The sequence below is a fragment of the Callionymus lyra genome, chromosome 9 (assembly GCF_982586985.1).
Source record: "Callionymus lyra chromosome 9, fCalLyr1.hap1.1, whole genome shotgun sequence".
Taxonomy (NCBI): domain Eukaryota; kingdom Metazoa; phylum Chordata; class Actinopteri; order Syngnathiformes; family Callionymidae; genus Callionymus; species Callionymus lyra.
In genome coordinates this window covers 13580408-13599837 of record NC_141826.1, presented here as the reverse complement: position 1 = coordinate 13599837, position 19430 = coordinate 13580408, and the positions used below count along the sequence as shown (strand labels likewise).

At 37.3% G+C, this 19430-nt stretch overlaps 1 protein-coding gene across 3 annotated transcripts in view; it reads left to right on the top strand.

Annotated features, from left to right (window-relative positions):
• The first annotated feature begins 766 nt into the window (after positions 1–766).
• Positions 767–19430, top strand: part of fgfrl1a (fibroblast growth factor receptor like 1a) — a 72586-nt gene continuing 53922 nt past the window's right edge. The window contains exons 1-2 of one of the 3 annotated variants that reach the window (XM_087799811.1): positions 767–1235; positions 2504–2593. In XM_087799811.1, coding sequence (XP_087655937.1) covers positions 2536–2593 — 58 coding nt within the window. In that variant the 5' untranslated portion in view covers positions 767–1235; positions 2504–2535. Of the gene's footprint in view, positions 1236–2503; positions 2603–16626; positions 16668–19430 lie in introns of those variants that run through there. The other 2 variants (XM_087799810.1, XM_087799813.1) reach the window with 2 other exon arrangements.

Below are 19430 nucleotides of genomic sequence, written 5' to 3'. Positions count from 1 at the left end.
GGGAGCTACTAAAGTAAGTAAGTATGTAAGTAATTTGTATTTATATAGCGCTTTTCCAGACCAGGGTCACAAAGCTCTTAAACTATCAAAACAATACTCAATAAAATATATACTTTAAAGGTCAAGATAAAACTGAGAACAACACAGGAGTTCCAGAAAATCAAGGAAAAGCCTGCCCAAATAAAAATGTCCTATAAGTCCTACTACTACTACTACTACTACTACTACTACTACTACTACTACTACTACTACTACTACTTGTATGACTAAAACTACGACTATTGCCATTGCCACAACTGCTAGTACTACGCCTACTACTTCTAGTACCGGAACTAATTCTACTGCTACTTCTACTAAAGATACTGATACAGTACTACAGCTCCTCTTTCTACTAATTCTACCATCTCCTTTACTAATGCTTTAACAATACTTAGTATGTTGCTTCTACTACAACTTGTATTATACAACTTAAACTACTAAGTACCGGTACTGCTACTGCCCCTATTTATGTACTTACAAAGTCCAACTAGAGACAGACAAGCAAGACAGCATCATTTACTCATAGTACTTAATATTTATCTCTATAGTCATCAGACTGGTTTTGCTCCTAAGAACCAGGTAAATAAACAGGTAAATAAACTTTCACACACTTTCTGCACTTTCAACTCTTCCAAATTTGTCCGGCACTGTTCTGCTCTCCTGATTGGCCGACGCTCTGATTGGCCTGCGCTGTGATTGGCTGAAAAAGTTTCGGCGCTGGGTCAGAGCGTCGCTGGAGTTTGTTTTCCTGCCTGCGGCTGAACGTGTGGACGGAACCTCGCCGCCGCAGCCGAAGTGGATCTAGTTATTTCTCCTTTTTTTCATTTTTTTGTCAATGTAGAGTACAGATCCGAGAGAAGAAAAAAGTTTTTTTTATTTCGAACTCTTTGTTCATCTGCGCGGTTCCACTTCGAGTGGGTCAAACACGAACCCTGTCATTTTTTAGAAAGTCTACAACAGCTCGTGCACGTGCTGGAGCTTAAACTTTTCTTTCTTTTTTTTTGAGCCTCCAGTACACGGACGAACTTTTTTTCTGATTTATTCCTGGGTTTAACCGGCGGACGCGGTCAGAAAAAGTCACTGCCCGAGAGGTGAAGCGCTTCCTGCGGGACTTCGGCGTGAGACGGACGCGGGTCACCAGCTGCTGACAGACCCCAGCGACTCTCATCCCCGCTGGAACCTTTTTTTTTTTTACTGTAAGTCCTGTGATTTATTTCTTATATAGTTGTTTAAAATCTGAACTTGATGAATGAGAATGTCACGCTTTATCTCATCAGATGACTCACAGTGGAGTTAATGGCTACAGTTGAACTGTGATGATGAACTTAAACTTTTTTCTTTAAAGATATGTTTAATATTTAAAGCAACAGTGTTTTTTAATGTATTTAATGTAATAGGTTGTTACTTATAAATTGCTTGTAAGATCTCTATTTACACTTGACATTTTACTGTAATATCCACTTGTATTGTTGATTTATAAATAACGTTAAAATGAAAGTGTAACCCACTTACTACAAGCATCTGTCATGACGAATGGTGATGAAAAACTAACTTAACTAGCTTTAAAACCTGCTCATATTTATGGTTATGTTGACAACTGGGATTGACATTTTCTGGAGCGTCGCCTTTGTCATGTTCTAACGGACTTCATTGATGAATTTTTGCAAGAATGCTTGACTTTTTTGCTGCTCTTTGCACAAAAAAATCTTTCATCCCTCAATTGTTTTTTGGGTAGATTTGACAGTTTACCTTGCTTTATGCCTAAATGGCTTTAACCAGCCACATTTGAGGAGAAGCAGATCCTAAAGTATGGATGATCTTTTGAGGAAAAAAAAGACAATGGAGGAAAAAAGTCGGATGTCATCTGCAAACATGTTGTTATAAGCACTTTGTGTTCACAACTAAAATCCTACTTTTATGCTCTGAAATTCCCACTATGACTCTCTTATTTTGAGAAAAGAAGCAACGACTGTTTACCTTTTCATCTTTCAAGCATATGTATTCCAAATCTTATAATAATGCTCAGTTAGGTAAGTAAATCTACCTCAATTGTGTCAAAAGCATGCATTACAATATTCTTTAACAGCTCTCCTGAGATGTTCCTCTACAGGTACAAATTGTCTGAACAGGTCGATCAATTTTCCCAAGTGCTTCAGGAGTCCGATCACGTAATTCTCCGGAGGAGAATTTATACACTGGACAGATTGAAAGGGCTGTAAAAAGAGACTCGTGGACAGGTGGAAGGAATAAATCTGCGAAAGAAACGAGAGTTTTGTCTTGCAGAAAATCGCCTGCTTCTGTGCGATAAAGTTTGGACAGTTTTATATCGCTGTCAGGCTTGATGATGAACACGTTTTCAAGGGGGGATTGGAAATGAAGATGTTGCAAAACGTCCTCTTAAATGTTTTTGCTCCATCAGCTACGTCATTTAAAAATAAAAATAAACGTCTTTTTTTGATTTCAGGTTGGAAAAGATACGTCGACACTGAAGCAAAAATGCTGCTGTTCTGGTTCTGTGTGCTGATGTTTGCTGGGATGTCTGGTGCTGGCAGAGGTGAGTTAGGTCAGTCCTTTAGTTAAAGTTACTATAAATAGTTAGTACCTGTCAATTATTGTATTTTTTATTTATTTTGACCATGATTCACTTTAACTGCAAATTAATAGCTACTCCTTATACCTGTATTGGCCTTTAAAAAAAAGAACAATAACCCTCACTTGGTACTGGATATGTTCATGCTTTTTAGAGAACAAGATCTGTTTATCATTTAAGTCTCTTTTTTCTTATTTAATGGACTTGCTCGATGAAATTAAGTAACTTTCCACGCCGGGGGGGTTGTTTGGTTCAGGCAATTGAAATGTTGTCATGACTGAGATTTGTTTTCCAATAAGTCAATTACATAGTCAATTCATTTACTTCCTGACAACAAACATATGTATCTTTAACCAGCCCCACATGTTCATCCCCGGCTCTCTCTGCCCTCAGTGGAATGTAGTAGAGAGATTATCCTCGGATTCACAACCCCAAATTAAGACAAATTACAGAGATTTGTCATGATTTGAGTTTAATATTCAACAACAAACCGCTCTTTTTCTGCTTCGGATGCACTTGAGGTTCCTTTTTTCTTAGTTCATCGCTGCTGAAGCAGTTTTACAAATCACTGAATACTGTGATCAGTCGATCCCTTGTCATTCTTATTGCTGGTTTTCAGTGAATATATTCAGCTTTCAAGAAGGTTTAGGTAGTAATCTTCCAAAAAGGTAATCAAGTACACCTGAAATGTACATTTAATTCTAGTGTTAAAGTGTTAAAAAACAATCTGTACCCAACATTTGCCTGTATTTCATGACAACTTTAAAAGTTTTTATGAAGTATTTAAAGTGATAATATCATTTCACATGTTGACTTTTTAAAAGCAGTCATTTCTTTGTCGATCTACACAAGTCTAATTTAATTTTTTACCAAAATTAAGACTTAAATGTGTGTTTTCTAAGTAAGACGGATTAGGATTTGTCCTCATTTTTACTTAAGGTGAAGATGGTCAACTCAAATCAGAATATTTTAGATCACTATATCATCAGCAAACATCACTGTCCCAGAAGACCTTTTTTTCCAATTTAATTTCCTCAATCTCATTGGAACTCCAGTTGTATTTATTGTTTCAGTTGAACTTGCAATGTTTGGTCTTTTGCTCGCTGGAGGGTCATCAGACATTTCTGAGTTAGAGTGGCGGTTAAATTGCTCTACCTTGTTCTTCAAAAAAAAAAACAAGATGTACTAAGACATACTTTCAAAGATGTTGTGCAGTTTTTTGGCTGAACAAAATGACTCATCATAAAACAAGTGATGACAACCGCTTGCTAACGAAAACCATTTACCATTGGCGTCTGTCATCTGGTGGCTTCCAGGTTCATGAGAGTTCAAGTTTCAGTTACAATAAGCACCATTGCTGTAATCTAGTCGAACAGGGGAGTAGAATTGAGTTGTGCAAGCGGCCTCAACTTTAAACCAGGTCCAGGTGGTTAGTTAAACAAAATACAGTTCGATCTCCTTTTGAATCGATGAAAGCTAATTTTAGCGTTAGCATCGCTGTGGTTTAGCTTTAAAACTGTACTATTTCACCTCAGAACATAAGAAACATGCAGTACACACTTATGTATCCTAGATTCCCTCAGTGTTCGCTAAGATCAGTTTTCAAAGTTATCCTGATAAAATATCAACAATTATAAGTAGGGTAGTTATATTAGCAAAATTCCAGTAGTCAATACCAATACCACTATTTATTTTCAATACTTTGATATCTTTCAATTACATGATTAAAACAATAAATATCTCGGTATGTATGCAAGTATAAAATTGTATTTAAAAAGACTTACAATTAATAATTGAACATTCAAAAAGTCGTAATGGTAACATATCTTTTCTCATAAATGTGCAAATTAACAACAAAACCTACAACTATAATACATTCAAACAGCGGTCATGGGCAGCCTTTAAGTACTGTATACAAAAAATCTTTCTTCTTTCCCATCATTTCTTTGACTTTTTCTTTTTTTGTTGCAAAGAACTTGGGTATTCAGTGGTTACGGTATACACTTAAAATGACCTTGACCTTTTATTTGAATTTGATGTTTTGTTGTGTCATGTTTTATGGATTTCCGTGTGATGTCACTGTGAATTCAGGCCAATTTAGTCTTATTATATTTCAACTATTTGTTCCATTTTAACTATATGATCGAAGCTATATAAATGATTACGTTTGAAATGGAGGGCCACGGAATGTCATGTCTCAGGACATGAAGATTCTGTAGTATCGTCAATATCGGTCTATCTTTAACATATTCTCTAGCTTCTGTTATACATCATCTGCTCTGAACGCCCGTCAAAAACAACTAGTCTCCAAAAAAAACCTCAAGTCATGGATGAAAACAGCCACACAGTGCTGGTTTTTTTTTAAAAAAAGCCCTGACTCATGGTGGTATCCTGCATCAGGGGATGTCCTCTCCGAAGCACAGCGAAAATAAACAACAGCCACAGACGGTGTTTTTCGTGGAAGGTATCCTTCCGCCTGCAGGCAGAACAGACAGTCGCCCGGACCTCAGATCACACCGATGATGAGTCTTCGGCGGGAAACAAAGCTGCATTCAGGGACAGGCGAGCCGGAGAGAGCAGACACGAGGCCGAAAGTAAACATAGCGCCATAGACCGCAGAGAGATGAGATTAGATTAGCCTATTAGGGATGTTTGCTACGCACTGCCACAACATTTCCTCCCCCTCGCCGCCTGCAGTACGTCACCCAAAGAAACAGAGCGAGCGAAGAGAGGAAACCGTGACTATCAGATCAGACGAGGGATATACGGGTGTCGTAAGCCAGCAGGAAAATGAGGAAAAGAGGGGAAATGGTTCATGAGGGAAGGTGTGAAAAAAGGCCAGAGGGCAGGAAGAGGACACAGAGAACCAAACGGCACATAGTTGGAATTCTCATGCTTTTTTTTTTTTTTTGTGAAGCTAAACTTGGATCTCGGGGAATAATTGTCACTCTTGTTATTCTGAAAGAAAAATAAACCAAAGGTTAATTCGCCTTTACTGTAAAAGGTTGTTTCTTTTATTGTCATGGGAAGATGGTATTTTTGGACGATGTTGCACTTCAGGAAGGACAGAAGGTCTATTCAGGACAAAAGTGAGTGAAATAACAATCATTTACCAACCTTTGTTGTACCACAGACCAGTTAGATGTCAGGATTAAAAATACAATAGCATGACCTGCACAAAAACTATGATTAAGTGCAGGAAAAAAACACATCTCACCATAACGCTGAATCAGCAAGAGCTCTGTTTGTGTATTTGCATCTATATATGTTTGATTGTATGCTGACGATGGTGTGCTGTATATGCATGACTCCTATCTTTTAGAGACTTTACACCAATGTTTTAACCATTATTAATATGGATAAGGACTTTCAAACAGAAGTTTTGTTTCTAAAAAGAGTCACTAAACGCATAAATAAAACACCTTTCAGACCGTAGTAATCATTAAAGCAGAAATTATTTATTTTGTACTTTGGATACTATTCATTACTAGTACACAATCTAAATATAACTCATTAAAGCGATTTATATTTATGTATACAGTATATATAAAGGCAGACGGGAGAAAACATGGACTTTTTTTTATCAGCAATGTCACGCCTATCGATGTAAGAACTTATGATGAAGAAAACCCTACAAAATCTCTGGATATCATAGATGTAAAACCCTCATAATAAATACAAATGAAAGTGATTATTAAAGCTTTTAAATAGTCACAAATTATAAGGGACCCCTTAGGAAAACCCTGTTTTGGCGCATACCAAGTGCGGTCCAGGGGCCACATGCGAAATCCTGTTTTAAGCCAGAGTTAAAATGTACAATCTAAGATGTTTTATCTCGAAAATGGTCCAACTTTCTACATCCTGCTTGCACAGATCCACATCCACAAGTCTATCTACCGACTTCCTTTGTTGTCTGTGGCTCAAGTCGCAGGCCACCATTGTAAATACCATTTGACATGCTGATAACCATTATACGGCCTGCTGGTGCTGGTGGGCATCTGGCTGCCAGCCCCCCTGGTTTGTAGTGCAAAAACCAGATCCTCCATAAACCCGCCGTCGTCATCCACACTTCATGGGTCAAAGATGTTATTTCCATTTTAATCTTTGAAACGGATACGATTTTCCAAAACGGATGAAAACAATATGGCTGATTTTTTATCTTTTTTGCTTTCTTTTGAATGGAGGATTGTGTTTGTCACTTACGAGGTGATTAGCAGCCGGCGGGGAATCTTCAAAGAGAACAAATGACTCTTAAAGTTCCTCTTGTTAAATTCTAATGCCCGGACCAAATGTTGGGGCCAAATGACTGACGCAGTGCAACAAATGTGCCTAAAAAACTTATTCAAAAGAACACGCTATCACTCGATCTTTGTCTAAATGGAGAGAATCAGCAGCAGATAAGAATTCAAAAGCACTCAGATAAGGCATACCTCTGCCAAGAAGCTACTTTTATGTCACTTTTAAAAGCCTACACTCAAAGAAATTAAACTAATTTGTGTTAGCTAAAGACTAAAAAATCAAATTCCCTGACTCAACATTTCTTGGGTTTCTTAAAGTCGTTTTCTGTTTGTTGCTAGTTTGACAAAACCTTCAAAATCTTCTTGAATCCAGATGGAACCCCAAAAAAACACTCGAATTCAATGATCTCCACTTTGATCCATTGTAAGTAAGTAAGTAAGTAATTTTTATTTGTATAGCGCTTTTCCAGACCAGGGTCACAAAGCGCTTAAACAATCAAAACAATATTCAATAAAGTATATACTTTAAAGGTCAAGATAATACTGAGAACACAACAGGAGTTCCAGAAAATCAAGGAAAAGCCTGAACAAATAAAAACGTCTTAAGATGTTTCTTAAAGGAGTCAGTAGATCCATCAAGCTCAAAGATTGTGATCCTGTAAATAAAGTTTCAATATATACAGATCCTTTTGAGTTATTTGGCTCTCAAGGCATGTTTATCTAAAATATTGCTCAAATCTAGCATTAAAAAACATCTTTCTAAATATCGTTGCTTTTTGGACAAAAAATTGAAACTTGCTCACAACAAACTGACCAGAAACTGGCCCGAGTGCCAGCGCTGTATTGCGTAACTCCAAAGTTTTACAAGGACTGTTAACGTTAGAGTCTATTAGCCGACGTTTAGATAAAGTCAATGTTTGCTTAAAGTCGGCTAATGGCGGGTCAGTAATGGGGCTGTCTGGACGCTCTCAGCGGGGGTCGACTATGTGACACAGTCATGTGAAGATGTGATGTGTGTTTATGGAGGGAGGGTTGGGGGGGGGGGATTTGGGAAGACCTGCCTGGAGAAGATAAGATAATAAAGAAAGACAAAGGGGGCTAAATCACTCCAGAACAATGGATTTAACCTTTTAAACTTGACGTGTTCCGACCCCTCACTGTATCGCCCGTGCTTACTTTATCAGTTGTTGAGCTTTAAATAGATGTTTGTTTTTCTTTCTTCGCCGCTGCTCACTCTCCTGTGAAGAAGAACACAAACCGAAGCATCAAAAATTACAGATGTTCTCGTAGATAAGTTTGTTGTCACAAAAATGCGTCAACTTTTACTTTGATTTTTTTTATCCGATACATCAGTGGGATGATGTCATCAAGCTATTTCAAGCTTGCATTTTCGCTACGTCAGCGTTTCGAGGTACATTAACCGCACACTCTCTTTGTCAAACAAGAGACACAATGGCACTGTGTGTGTGTGTGTGTGTAGGTGTATTTGTAACTGGGCTTGGCGCCACCTTTCTCCCAGCATTGTAGTCCCACTGGGGCTGGGGTATGTTTGGTCAAGCTACAGCACAAGCGGGTCAAAGGCCAGCCAACGGATCAGGAGGAGGTCAACGCGGGTGTGTGTGTGACCGTTTTATGAGTGTGTGTGTGTGTGTGTGTGTGTCTTTGTGTGAGAGTGGGTCAAAGAAAGCACATGGCTGCACCGGAGGAGACTGTAACAACATGTCGGGAACCCCGCCAGGACAACACACTCTCCACTTTCACTCGTTTATCTCCCCCCTACCCTCCTTTGTCTCGGCTGATAAAACTTCAGTTTCAAACTTTCTCAGAGTAGTAGAAATGCCAAGAAAAAACGTCGATATATTGATGGAAACTAATGTGCTGTCGACTAAAAGTTGATCTTTGACCTTAAAAACATTGACTTTGTGACGTCATCTCAAAGTATATGTGAAGTATTTCACACCCATTTTAACTGACAAACATTTTATTGCCGAGGACTTTATGACAAATACAAAATAATTAAACACATAAAACAAGCTGTACTCGTATCATAATGCATGTGGATACTATGATGGGTTCACCAAGAGGGTGTGAGACAGAGAATTGGTGCATTTTGATTGAGTTTTAGAGGGTTTAAACTGGATTGAGCTGGAAAGAAAATTTTGTGTAAGTTAAAATTCTTCTTAAGGAGATTCATCTCAATTTTTAGTACTTGGAATTGATACTACATGTAATGTTTTAAGGAACTGTCGTATATGTAACCAACACTTACTATAAGTATTTCTTTCTTTCCTAATTATCCTTTTATTCGATCATCTCTAACCACTTGAAATCCAGCTTTTGACTTATTCGGCTTCTTACTACGATATTATTTATGATGACCTTGAGTGTCTAGAGATTTGTTATTATTAAAATGTTGTGATATTACCACAAGACGGTTCAGTTAGGGTCATTGAACGAGTCAAAAATAAATGTATATCGTCTTCATATTAAGACACATTTCTTCAAACAATGCAATCGAGCCCGGCTTTTTGATCAAGAACAGGGTGGTACGGGGGCCACAGGTGGCCCTTTGAATGTATTTATGCGGCCCTCATGAGATGAAAAACTGTTATGTTGAGATATTTTCAGATAGATATGAAACAGAAATAAAGTGGCTTTTTATTATATTTACATTTTTTTCCAGTTTATTTATGATGCAAATGGAGTGTTAGCTTAGAAAAAAGAAAACATGGAATGCCCAAAAGCACAATTCTAAAAATGTAAAAATTGTCATGCCTATTGATATAAGATCTTATAATGAAGAAAACCATTGAAAATATCTCAATATAATCTCTTAAATGTATATTTTATGCATGATATTTTCTTCTTATCGATATATATTTGTATGTGACGGATCAATAAAGTTCTACCTAACCTAACCTAACATTCAATGGGTGTTCCTTCTCTTCTCATCCACCTCCATCACTCCCGTCTCTATCTTGTTCATTGACACTAAGTCTTCTTTCACTTTCTTCACCTCTCTTCCTCCTTGTCATTCTCTGCCAAAAGCTTTTAAACCCCCCCCCTCCACCCACCGGCCCACCCACCCTACCACACACACACACACACACACACACACTCCCCAGCTGTTTCTCCATGATGCCATTACAAGGTAGATGTTGACAGGTGATCACTGGGACAAGAGACACAGAGACCCTTATTTCAGGCTGTCAGACTGTGTTTGTAAAGGGGGCGAGGAAGGGGGTCTGTGAGTCAGTCAGACAAGGACAAAAATAACACCGTTTTTGACCTGAAATGTTCTGCTGTGGACAGTCCTCTCGCTCAGCGGTTGTTTACAGATGATCTTTGACCTCAGGAAGTGTAGCCTGATTAGGAGTAGGATGTCAGGCCTAGACAAGCTTCAGGGCAGCGTATCTGCAAGGCTTTTGTTTCGAGCTCGACCGGACTCGATTCCTGCCATGAATGAAAAAAAAAAAAATCAAGCGGGTCCGCGGGAGCAGGAAAAGTAAAATGTCTCAAATGCTCTTGTACTTCAGTGCCAGCTGTCGATGTGGAACCTATACTGCGGGGGGAATGTGAGAAGTGTGTGAGAGACGTGGGGGTGGGTTCTGAAAGAGGGACTGCTGGCAGTTGTGAGCCTGAAAATCTGCTTGAAAGAGATGTCGAGGTTGAAACTTAGAGTTGATTTTTATTTTTTTGGCAGCGATCGATTCTTTTTCGCTTGTCTCCAGAGGTGTTGGGGTGAACTTGTGTCTCTAGAAGTTGATAATCACAGCTTATCATTAAATAAAACTACACATACTTTTAAATAACTTGCGTTTGTCAATGTTTTGACAGAAAATGTTAATATTTTGTGGCCAAATGTAAAGGATAAACACTGATGCTATTAAATTCAGATGCTAAAGGTTTATTATGCTAGTTTGAGATGAGTCAGAAAACCATATAAAATCTATTTTAAGGTGTTTTGATTTCATCGTCTGACCATATTAAAGATTTTGTCATCTACTTGTTTAATGTAATAGTGTTTTTGTCCTAATAAGAAAGTAACGTCATCAACACTAAATCAGTTATAAACACATAAAAAAACATTGTTTTGGTCTCAATAGAATTAAAATTACAAACAGGGTTTCAAAGTCAACACCCGGAGGCTTAATCCGGTCGGTTAAATCACTTTGTTTGGCCCCGTAAGATAACACACAGGTTGTAATACGTATGTTGACATAAATTGTTGTAATTTAGTCTGACAAGTAAATTGGTGGCCCCCCACCCCAACACATCACTTGGATTTCCCGCCAAAATCAGTCTTGTCTTGTTTTCTTTCCAAGTACATATTTAAAGTTACCGTTAATCCTGTAAACCTTAAAGTAAATGAAGCAGAAAGAAGGGAATTCCTTTTGTGTTTGTCTCCCTTTTCTTATACGCCAAAATGATATTCATTAGTACCAGCTATAGACGAATATATGCAATTGAATAAAGTACGAATTTTGTTTGGCTTGTGTTTTGACAACCTTGAAACGACCACTATTAGAATCTGAATTCTAGAAACAAACTTTCCTTATTAAAAAAACTAAAGAGGGTTTATTCATGTCTCCAACAGAACACTCTTTCTCCATCATATAGGGAGTGTTTTCCATCTTGACACAAAAAACAGTCCAGACTGTCCTCAGTTGTGGTTCCAGTCCTGGTAGAACCCCCTTGGAACCGTTTGAAAACTCAACACCTCTGTTTCTTACACCTCTACCAACCTGCCTACCTCGACTTTTTTATCCCTGCTTATTTTTCCTGGTACCTCCAGCTCTTGAGTTTCTTCAGGTTCTCCTGAAACTGAACTGTAGCTTTGTTGTTGTGGCTACGTCTGTGTGAGAGTTGATAATAATCTCGTTGGTTTAGTGCGAAATCAAATCTAATCTAATGTTTTTCAAACAGTGTTTGATTTGGGGGATTTAATGACAGAGAACAAGAGAATCATTTCTCAAATAAAAAGAGAGTCGGAGCCTCTCAGAAAAGACATGCGGTCGTTTAATAATCCGACTGTCCGCGGACGAGTTAGCCTTGTTAATGATTTCCCTCGACATGGTTCTCCCGTCACACCGGTCAGCTCGGCGTACACATTATCCCGGCTAATCCCTCCGTTGTGCTGGCACCATTATCGTGCTGGAACACAACAGGCCTTTTCTTCCACGCGTAATTAACAACGCTACTTATCAAGCGCCGCTCACGGAGAATTAACCGTTGTGTCGTCTCGGCTTTTCGGGAAGTTGGATGGAGCGGAATGAGAGGGGGAAGGTGAGGGAGAAAAAAAAAAAAAAACATCACAGAAGGCTTAACACACCTTTGATTTGGAATACAAGCTGACGTTCTAAATGTTATGAACGTAGTTGTGGTAGAATAATAATATTAGGAATTTAAAAGGATTAATATTTAAAGGGCAACTAATGTGAACTTGCATGTATTCAATGTTGAAGTCTTCCTCTCAAAGATGCAGAAAGTCTCTTATCAGGACCACGTTTTCAACGTATTACTTTGTAAAGTTTTCCCCCTTCTGAAATCTCGGCGAACGAGAGGTTACGAGAGTCCATCACTCCTCCTTCCAGTTAGCTACGAGTCCCTTGGTGATGGAGACTTCCTGGATTGAGGGTGGGCGGTGACAAACATCTATGCTTGACCAAGCACAGCAGAGTGGGCGGGGTTATGGTAAACAAGATTTAATCAACAGAAACAAAGTGTTTTTTGTGGGCGGGGCTTTGTACAAACAGACACATACTGATGATACAATAGAGGTCCAAGATCCATTTAAGACATTAGTTGCTATTTAAGTAACATACAGTTAAGGTCAGAAAAGTGCCACCTAAAGGACAATTTAATTTATTATTGGGTATCAAACTCAAATTTTAGCATTCTTTGTACTTTTGCACTACCCCATGTCCTCAAATGCACATTTAAGATCCTCCTTCCTCCTAAAAAACTATCCAGAACTATCTCTTAACTCTTTGTTAATGTCATAAAAATGTCACTCAAAACTTCCTCGACTTCCCTGTTGTTGATTATATCTGTAGGTTGGATAATCACAAAATGGCGCCGCAGTTCGACCCTTTCAGGACAACCAAACATCGCTATCGTTTACATCACAATGTTATCCATGGGAACAAAATTGTGTATATATATATATATATATATATATATATATATATACAGTATATATATATATTTTTCAAATTTTTGTAGTATTGTAATGTTAAAAATAATGTCAATAATGCTTTCAAAATGTTATCTTTATCTTATTTTTTTCCCTCTATTTTTGCTCAGTTATTTAATGTATTTAATGTTTATTTATTGATGGAATTTCTTGTCACCACACAGTTAAAAATATAACTCATCAATGATGAATTCAATCATTAAAATGGGTAAAATTATGAAATGTTATTAGTTTATTTGCCAATATTTTATGTTATGTTCACTGTAAAAAAAATTAAAAGTTTTCTTTTTTAGTAAAAGAAAAAAATTCTATTTTAATTTTTTAAGGAGTTTAAAGTCTGAGTTACTATTTTTTTGAGGACAATAAATCTGTTTTCCCTCTGGATTTTAGATGCTAAATATTCAGGCCGCTCAGTCACTTTCATTGCTACACGACAACATTCTGAAAATCTATGAATCATAAGACAGTGACATATTGTTCTTGGTGTCACAGATCAAAACCCACTGAGAGATAAACCAGCACCGACAGTCATGTGCGACACGATGACTGATTAATTTGGGGTGTTATTCTGGAGTTGACTTTGTGTCTCCGCGATCCGTCGACACCTCGGAAAGCTCCGTCCAGCCGTGCGCGTCGTGGCGAGTGACGCCGACGCTAAAAACAACCACAACACACATTCAGTCACGGAGCTTTTTCTCTCTCTTTTCAGTGAACGTCGGTGCAAGTTAGTTATCATTCAACTGATATTCCAGAATTGTTTTGTCTCGGAGAATCCGCCAGTCGCTCCCAAAGTTTGAAGCGTTTCCAAACATTTCAAAACAGTTGATTCGTTTTGAAGATTCACTTTTTTTTCAAGGCCAGAGTTGAACCACAATTTTAACAGACATTTTAGAAACTGCAAAGACATTAATTTTATAATAAAGTATATATTTAGCTATTCCACACTTTTATTTATTAAATTATATCCAAGTTACAGGATTGTTTTTTAGTTGTTTTTTTTAATATAAAAGTTCCTTAATAAGTTAAACATTACAGTGAATGTGTACTTTGAATATAGATGTCAAAGTACAGATTGGAATCCAGTAGGATCTGGAATCCTACAAATACAGATTGGAATTCCAATCTCTACTAGTAGGATTCCAATCTGTACTCTGGCATATACATTGTAAAGCTAAACAAAAATGTAAAAACTTTTTTTTTTCCAATTTAATTTAACAAAAATTGTGTTTATTAACATTTTAACATATTTACAAACACCAGCTTTCAAGCTCCTTTATTTGTATTATTCAGGTTTTTGCAATTCCCAGGTGTTTTAAGCTGGTGTGGTAAGAAAAATATATATTATTATATAATATATTTCATACAAAGTTTAAATGGAACTCAAACACTATATAAAAAAAACTAAAATTAATAACTATTTGACTCATTTTCTAACTCAATGACTGCATAGTAAGGGTTATCAAGCTTCTTTTATGGCACTAACTGAAAAGCTTTGACAGCACTTGAGTATCGAAAACATTCTTCATATTCTGGTTTTGATACTCACGTGTGATTAAAACTTAATAATATAAGGATTTTTCTTAAAAAGAAAAACTAATACGTGACAAAAATCAGTGAAAATCCCATGAATATATATATATATCTTTAAACTACAGATTTGTATTTATGTATGGTTTAATGTCATTTACTTTTCGTCACAATTGTATTTACCTTATAAATTTGGTATTTAAAAAAAAGTATCTGGTATCAACCAGTATTAGTATCAGTAAAGGTTTTGATTGATACTCAGCCATATACCACTTTATCTCATCCCACCCTTCCTTTGTCTCACACCCCCTCAGTGAACTCATCCTTGTGTCTTCATCTCCATTAGTTTTTTGTTTTTTTTAAGTGATTGTTGTTTATTATCGCACTAGTTCAGGAGTTATTATACTGATTGGAAAGAGTAACTCTTCACGCATATGCAGGTGAATCTGCTCTGTTTTTAGACGTGTAGCGTTTTTACGTCTTTGGGAAGAAGTAAAAACGTTAACTTAAATTTTATGATCTCTTATCTTATCTTAAGGATTCTTAGATTAGAAACAAACTGGGGTGTTGTACCAACAACCTCTGAGGGATGCTTCAACATGCTTCAGCAACAGTAGAGTTGTGTGTGCGCGACAAAGCAAACCGGGCAGACAAGGACGAGACAATGAGACGAGCCGAACAAACGGACTCAGTCACGGCTGAGGATTGGTGTGGAATGTGGGAGGTGAGCGTGATTGCTTGAACGTCCGTCTAAGTGTGTGTGTGTGTGTGCGTCTATGTGTGCGCATGTGTGTCTTATGTGCATGCTTGGAATGTCTGACTCTCCACCCAGTGAAGCAGAAAGTCGCAGGTGTTTTCTTCTGCCGGACGAGTCGAAGACTGGATGAGCTCATGAGACAGATGATGGAAGTTTCTCTTCTTCAACAGTTGACATCATCAGAGACGCTGAGCTACCAGAACCTGACTCAAAAACGTATTAAACCAACTTTTATAAATGCATTTTTGTAATTAATATGATTTTTTTGTATTAAAAATAACCCTACCTTCACATATTGGTTAACCTTGTTATTTGTTAAAGGTTATATCAGTCCAGATGATGCAATGATATTAGATTCTAAAGAGCTTTTATATTTGCTTTAAAAACTTGATTTAATTTCACGATAACACATAGTGACAATGAAATTTCTTCCTTTTTATCTCCTTTATCGAGCTGAAAATAACCATAATCATAAAGTTTTTAATTTGACCAACTTGTGAAAAAAATCCCTTCAAAATAAAAGTATAAATTTGTATTTGCTTGACTAGTAAGAAGAAGCATTTTCAAAGAAATACTTAAACATGAAAAATATATTAAATATAAATGTGTTTTTCAAGGCACCTTTCAAAGGACTCAAGGACACCATACAAGACAGATTAATAATCAACAGTAAGACACTTAATAGAGTTATAAGTTTAAAAAAAAAATATATATATATATATATATATAATTTTAAAAGAAAAATGACTAAACATGAATCACAGTCAATATAAGAAAAAAAAATACTTTCTGTAAAATAAAATTACAATGTTTTACAGGTTCAGTGTATGCTTTCATAAAAAGTATTTTATTATTTATTTTATTTTTTGTTTTAGTGGGAAATGTGTTCTTTATTGAGTCTCAAAATCTGACTTTTAACACAACATCTCTACAGCCAATATATAAAAATGTTTTTTTTTCAAGCTGGAATTAAAATTGTATTTTATTGCAATTGATTTTATTTTAACTTCTAGTATTTCTCTGTTTCTCTCATTGACTTATGTCGCATTTGAGCGAGTAAATGTTTTTTAAAATGTCCTTATTTACGGGCAACCGTGTGCGTCTGCCCGTGTGTCTTGTTAATCAGTAATGACGTCTGCCTCCAGTGGGCTGATAAAACTCAGGTCGAGGACACTTTACACACACACACACACACACACACACACACACACACACACAGGAATGTTAAAAGTCCTCTTATCTATTTTCCTTCACATTTGTGGTCTCATTTGAACAACGGCTCGTATAAAAGGACGATTTTGACAACCTGAGGTTATCAAGGTTTGACAAATTACTTGACACTTTGTTTGCTTTAAAGGGTCACTGCTGGCTCGCTTCCAGTCGTGAAGGTATTTGCGTTCAGTGTTAGCTGAGGGGAAATACTAACACCTTTATTTTCAATGTTATTCTCCCTCAATGTTGCTACGCATTCCCTTGATCATGGTTTGTTTTTTTGTAAATCCTTCTGTAAGCTTCAGAAGTCCAACTGCCTTCAGGTTTGTTCAGAGCTTCTCACCCTGTACGTCTGAAAAAGACATTCCCACACACATTGTTGGAATATACCATTGCTTCTTTATGAGGTGTCTGTAGTGCTGACTTAAGATTTTCAGGTTTCAGTCTTGGCCAAAGGTTCAACGCCACACTAAATTAGGTGTTTTTAACCAAAGTTTTCATCTTTAAACTGTCAATTCAGGATTCGAATAAAAGTTATTTACAGGAGGAGCTTGTACGGTTCCATATTTAAAGGCGATGTTGTTTGTTTTTTAAGTTTAGTAATCATAAATAAATTCAGCGTTTTAAATGGAAATTTTCTCATTAACAGCTACAACAAGAGTTGGTTAAAAACAACTAGCATCTTTATATTAAATAAACGTTCATTTGTGTCTAAAGTGATAAATAAGTGATTTAATCTGGGTCTACTTTATGATTTATTGTCTGACAGAACTTAAGTAAGCAGTATTTAATCAAGTGGACAACTTCTAATTAACAACAATATATATCCAGAGTGTTGGTAACACATTTCACGTGTGGACATGAACCAGACGCACAGATTTTGAGCGCAAAAACAACATAAAAACAGGAGTTCTGGTTTTAAGAAATAGTGCGGCAAGGTGCAAAGAACCAGCCACAGACTACTTCTCTTGGGGTTTTGGACTTGGCAGGAGGAGAGTTTACTGAGTGTAAATCCAGCCAGTCCAGCACATAAATTAGTTCCAACGGAAAGCCCCTTCTGAAAGTGAGAAACGTATTCACCGGATCAGTCAGAGAAACCCATGTTTGACTTCTTTAAGCGAGTGAAAGAACACGTATAAATATTTATCTAAAATAAATGCTACATGTAAGTTTCTGTAAGCTCTGTATTTTCATCGAATTATGTTTCACACAAATGGGTTATATAATATGTACCACAGTTGGACCTCTAAACTTGACATTTTACTCTCAATTCACACTAAATCTGACTCACTGAGTTACTTTTTAGTCGAATCCTTGAACCTGTACTGTACCCCAAACCAAAGACCCTCTTAAAACGGCCTCCATTCTTGATCCTAATTGCGGATAAAAGTGCTTAAGAAAACGGCAAGGCCAGAAAAGTGTAAGGGTGGAATGAAATAACCGGCTATTAGACGAAGTGAAAAGAGCCTTGAGGGGAAGAAGAAGAAGGACAAATAGAATGAGGAAAGAACAAATAATGTTCCTAGAGACAGATTTTTCTCTGGCTGTAAATATGAAAAGTTTTCTTTCTTTTTTTTTAATGAACGGCTTCTTTTGTAGAGCGCTCCCTCCAAAAAAAAAGTGGTGTGACTCTCAGAAGAGGATCAAGTTGCTGTAACAACCACTCAGCAGATTCCACAGACTGTTCCTGGCTACTGAGTGTTTTTCTTTTGTGAGTGCGAGCGACTACTGTAGACCATTAGTTTTATGTGTGCGTTTGTGTGATGGCGAGGATGACGGGCGCATCCTCCCCTTTGCCTGCAGGGCCAGTGTTAGCTGTCAGAGCCAAGTAACAAGCGGCAGTTGACCTATTGATGGGGCTGGAAGTGACGGGGGTCACCACTAGAAAGAGTGTGTATCTGTGGTTTTCTCTCTGGGAGGACAACTTAATGTGTACTTGTCGTTGTGCGTCTGTCGCCTCAGGTGAAAGACGGCTCTTGTTCTGTTACTCTTGTGTGTTTCCACATGGTGGTAGGAAAACAATCCGTCTTGGTTTTTGGCTTCTATCTTGTCACGGTAGATCTTATCTAGCTGAGGGTTTGCAATTAACACGAAAGTGATTACAGAATGTGTTACACATATTAAGTCATAAATACATATATTGTTGTCCACATGAACAACACACTTTGGTCTTCAAAGGCTTGTGATGTGATTGTACAGGAGTCAACCAGATCTTTAGTCAATAGGACTTTGTATGCGTTTCTAGCATCACCTGTTCTCACAAGGTTTTGGTAGTTATTAAAGAACTTGGTCAATTGGTATTAAAGAGACGGAGTAAAAATGGACTCTGGCTTTATTCTAGATGGCCCCTGAATGCCTTCCTTGTGAGATACCCTGCTAGGGATGGGCCTTGAGGCAGACCCAGAACAAGATGGAGAGATAATGTCTATTGGCTTGACCCGGAAACTAAAGCTTAAAAGTCTGGTGGTGTGTCTCAAATCACATACTTCTCTTAGTGCACTGGCGGCTAGTATGCATCAGGATAGTGAACGTACCAACTAGTACGCAAATTCTCGACAGATAGTATGTCTCAAATCAAAAACTGCTGCTACACACTAACTGGAAATGACACGACAGCTTCTTCTTCTACTACTATTTAACGATGATTCCAACACCTGCTGGCAGCACGTTTTGCATGTTTGGATCAAGAAATATGAGACACGAAATATTTGCGAGATATTTTTATGCCGGTATCAGCACCGAAGACGTGTCATCTTCCTACTGCTGGCGGAAAATGCACCTGTAAGTATATGCATATATGCATATATACATATATATATATATATACATATATATATATATATATGTATATATGAAGTAACTTCCGCTTAC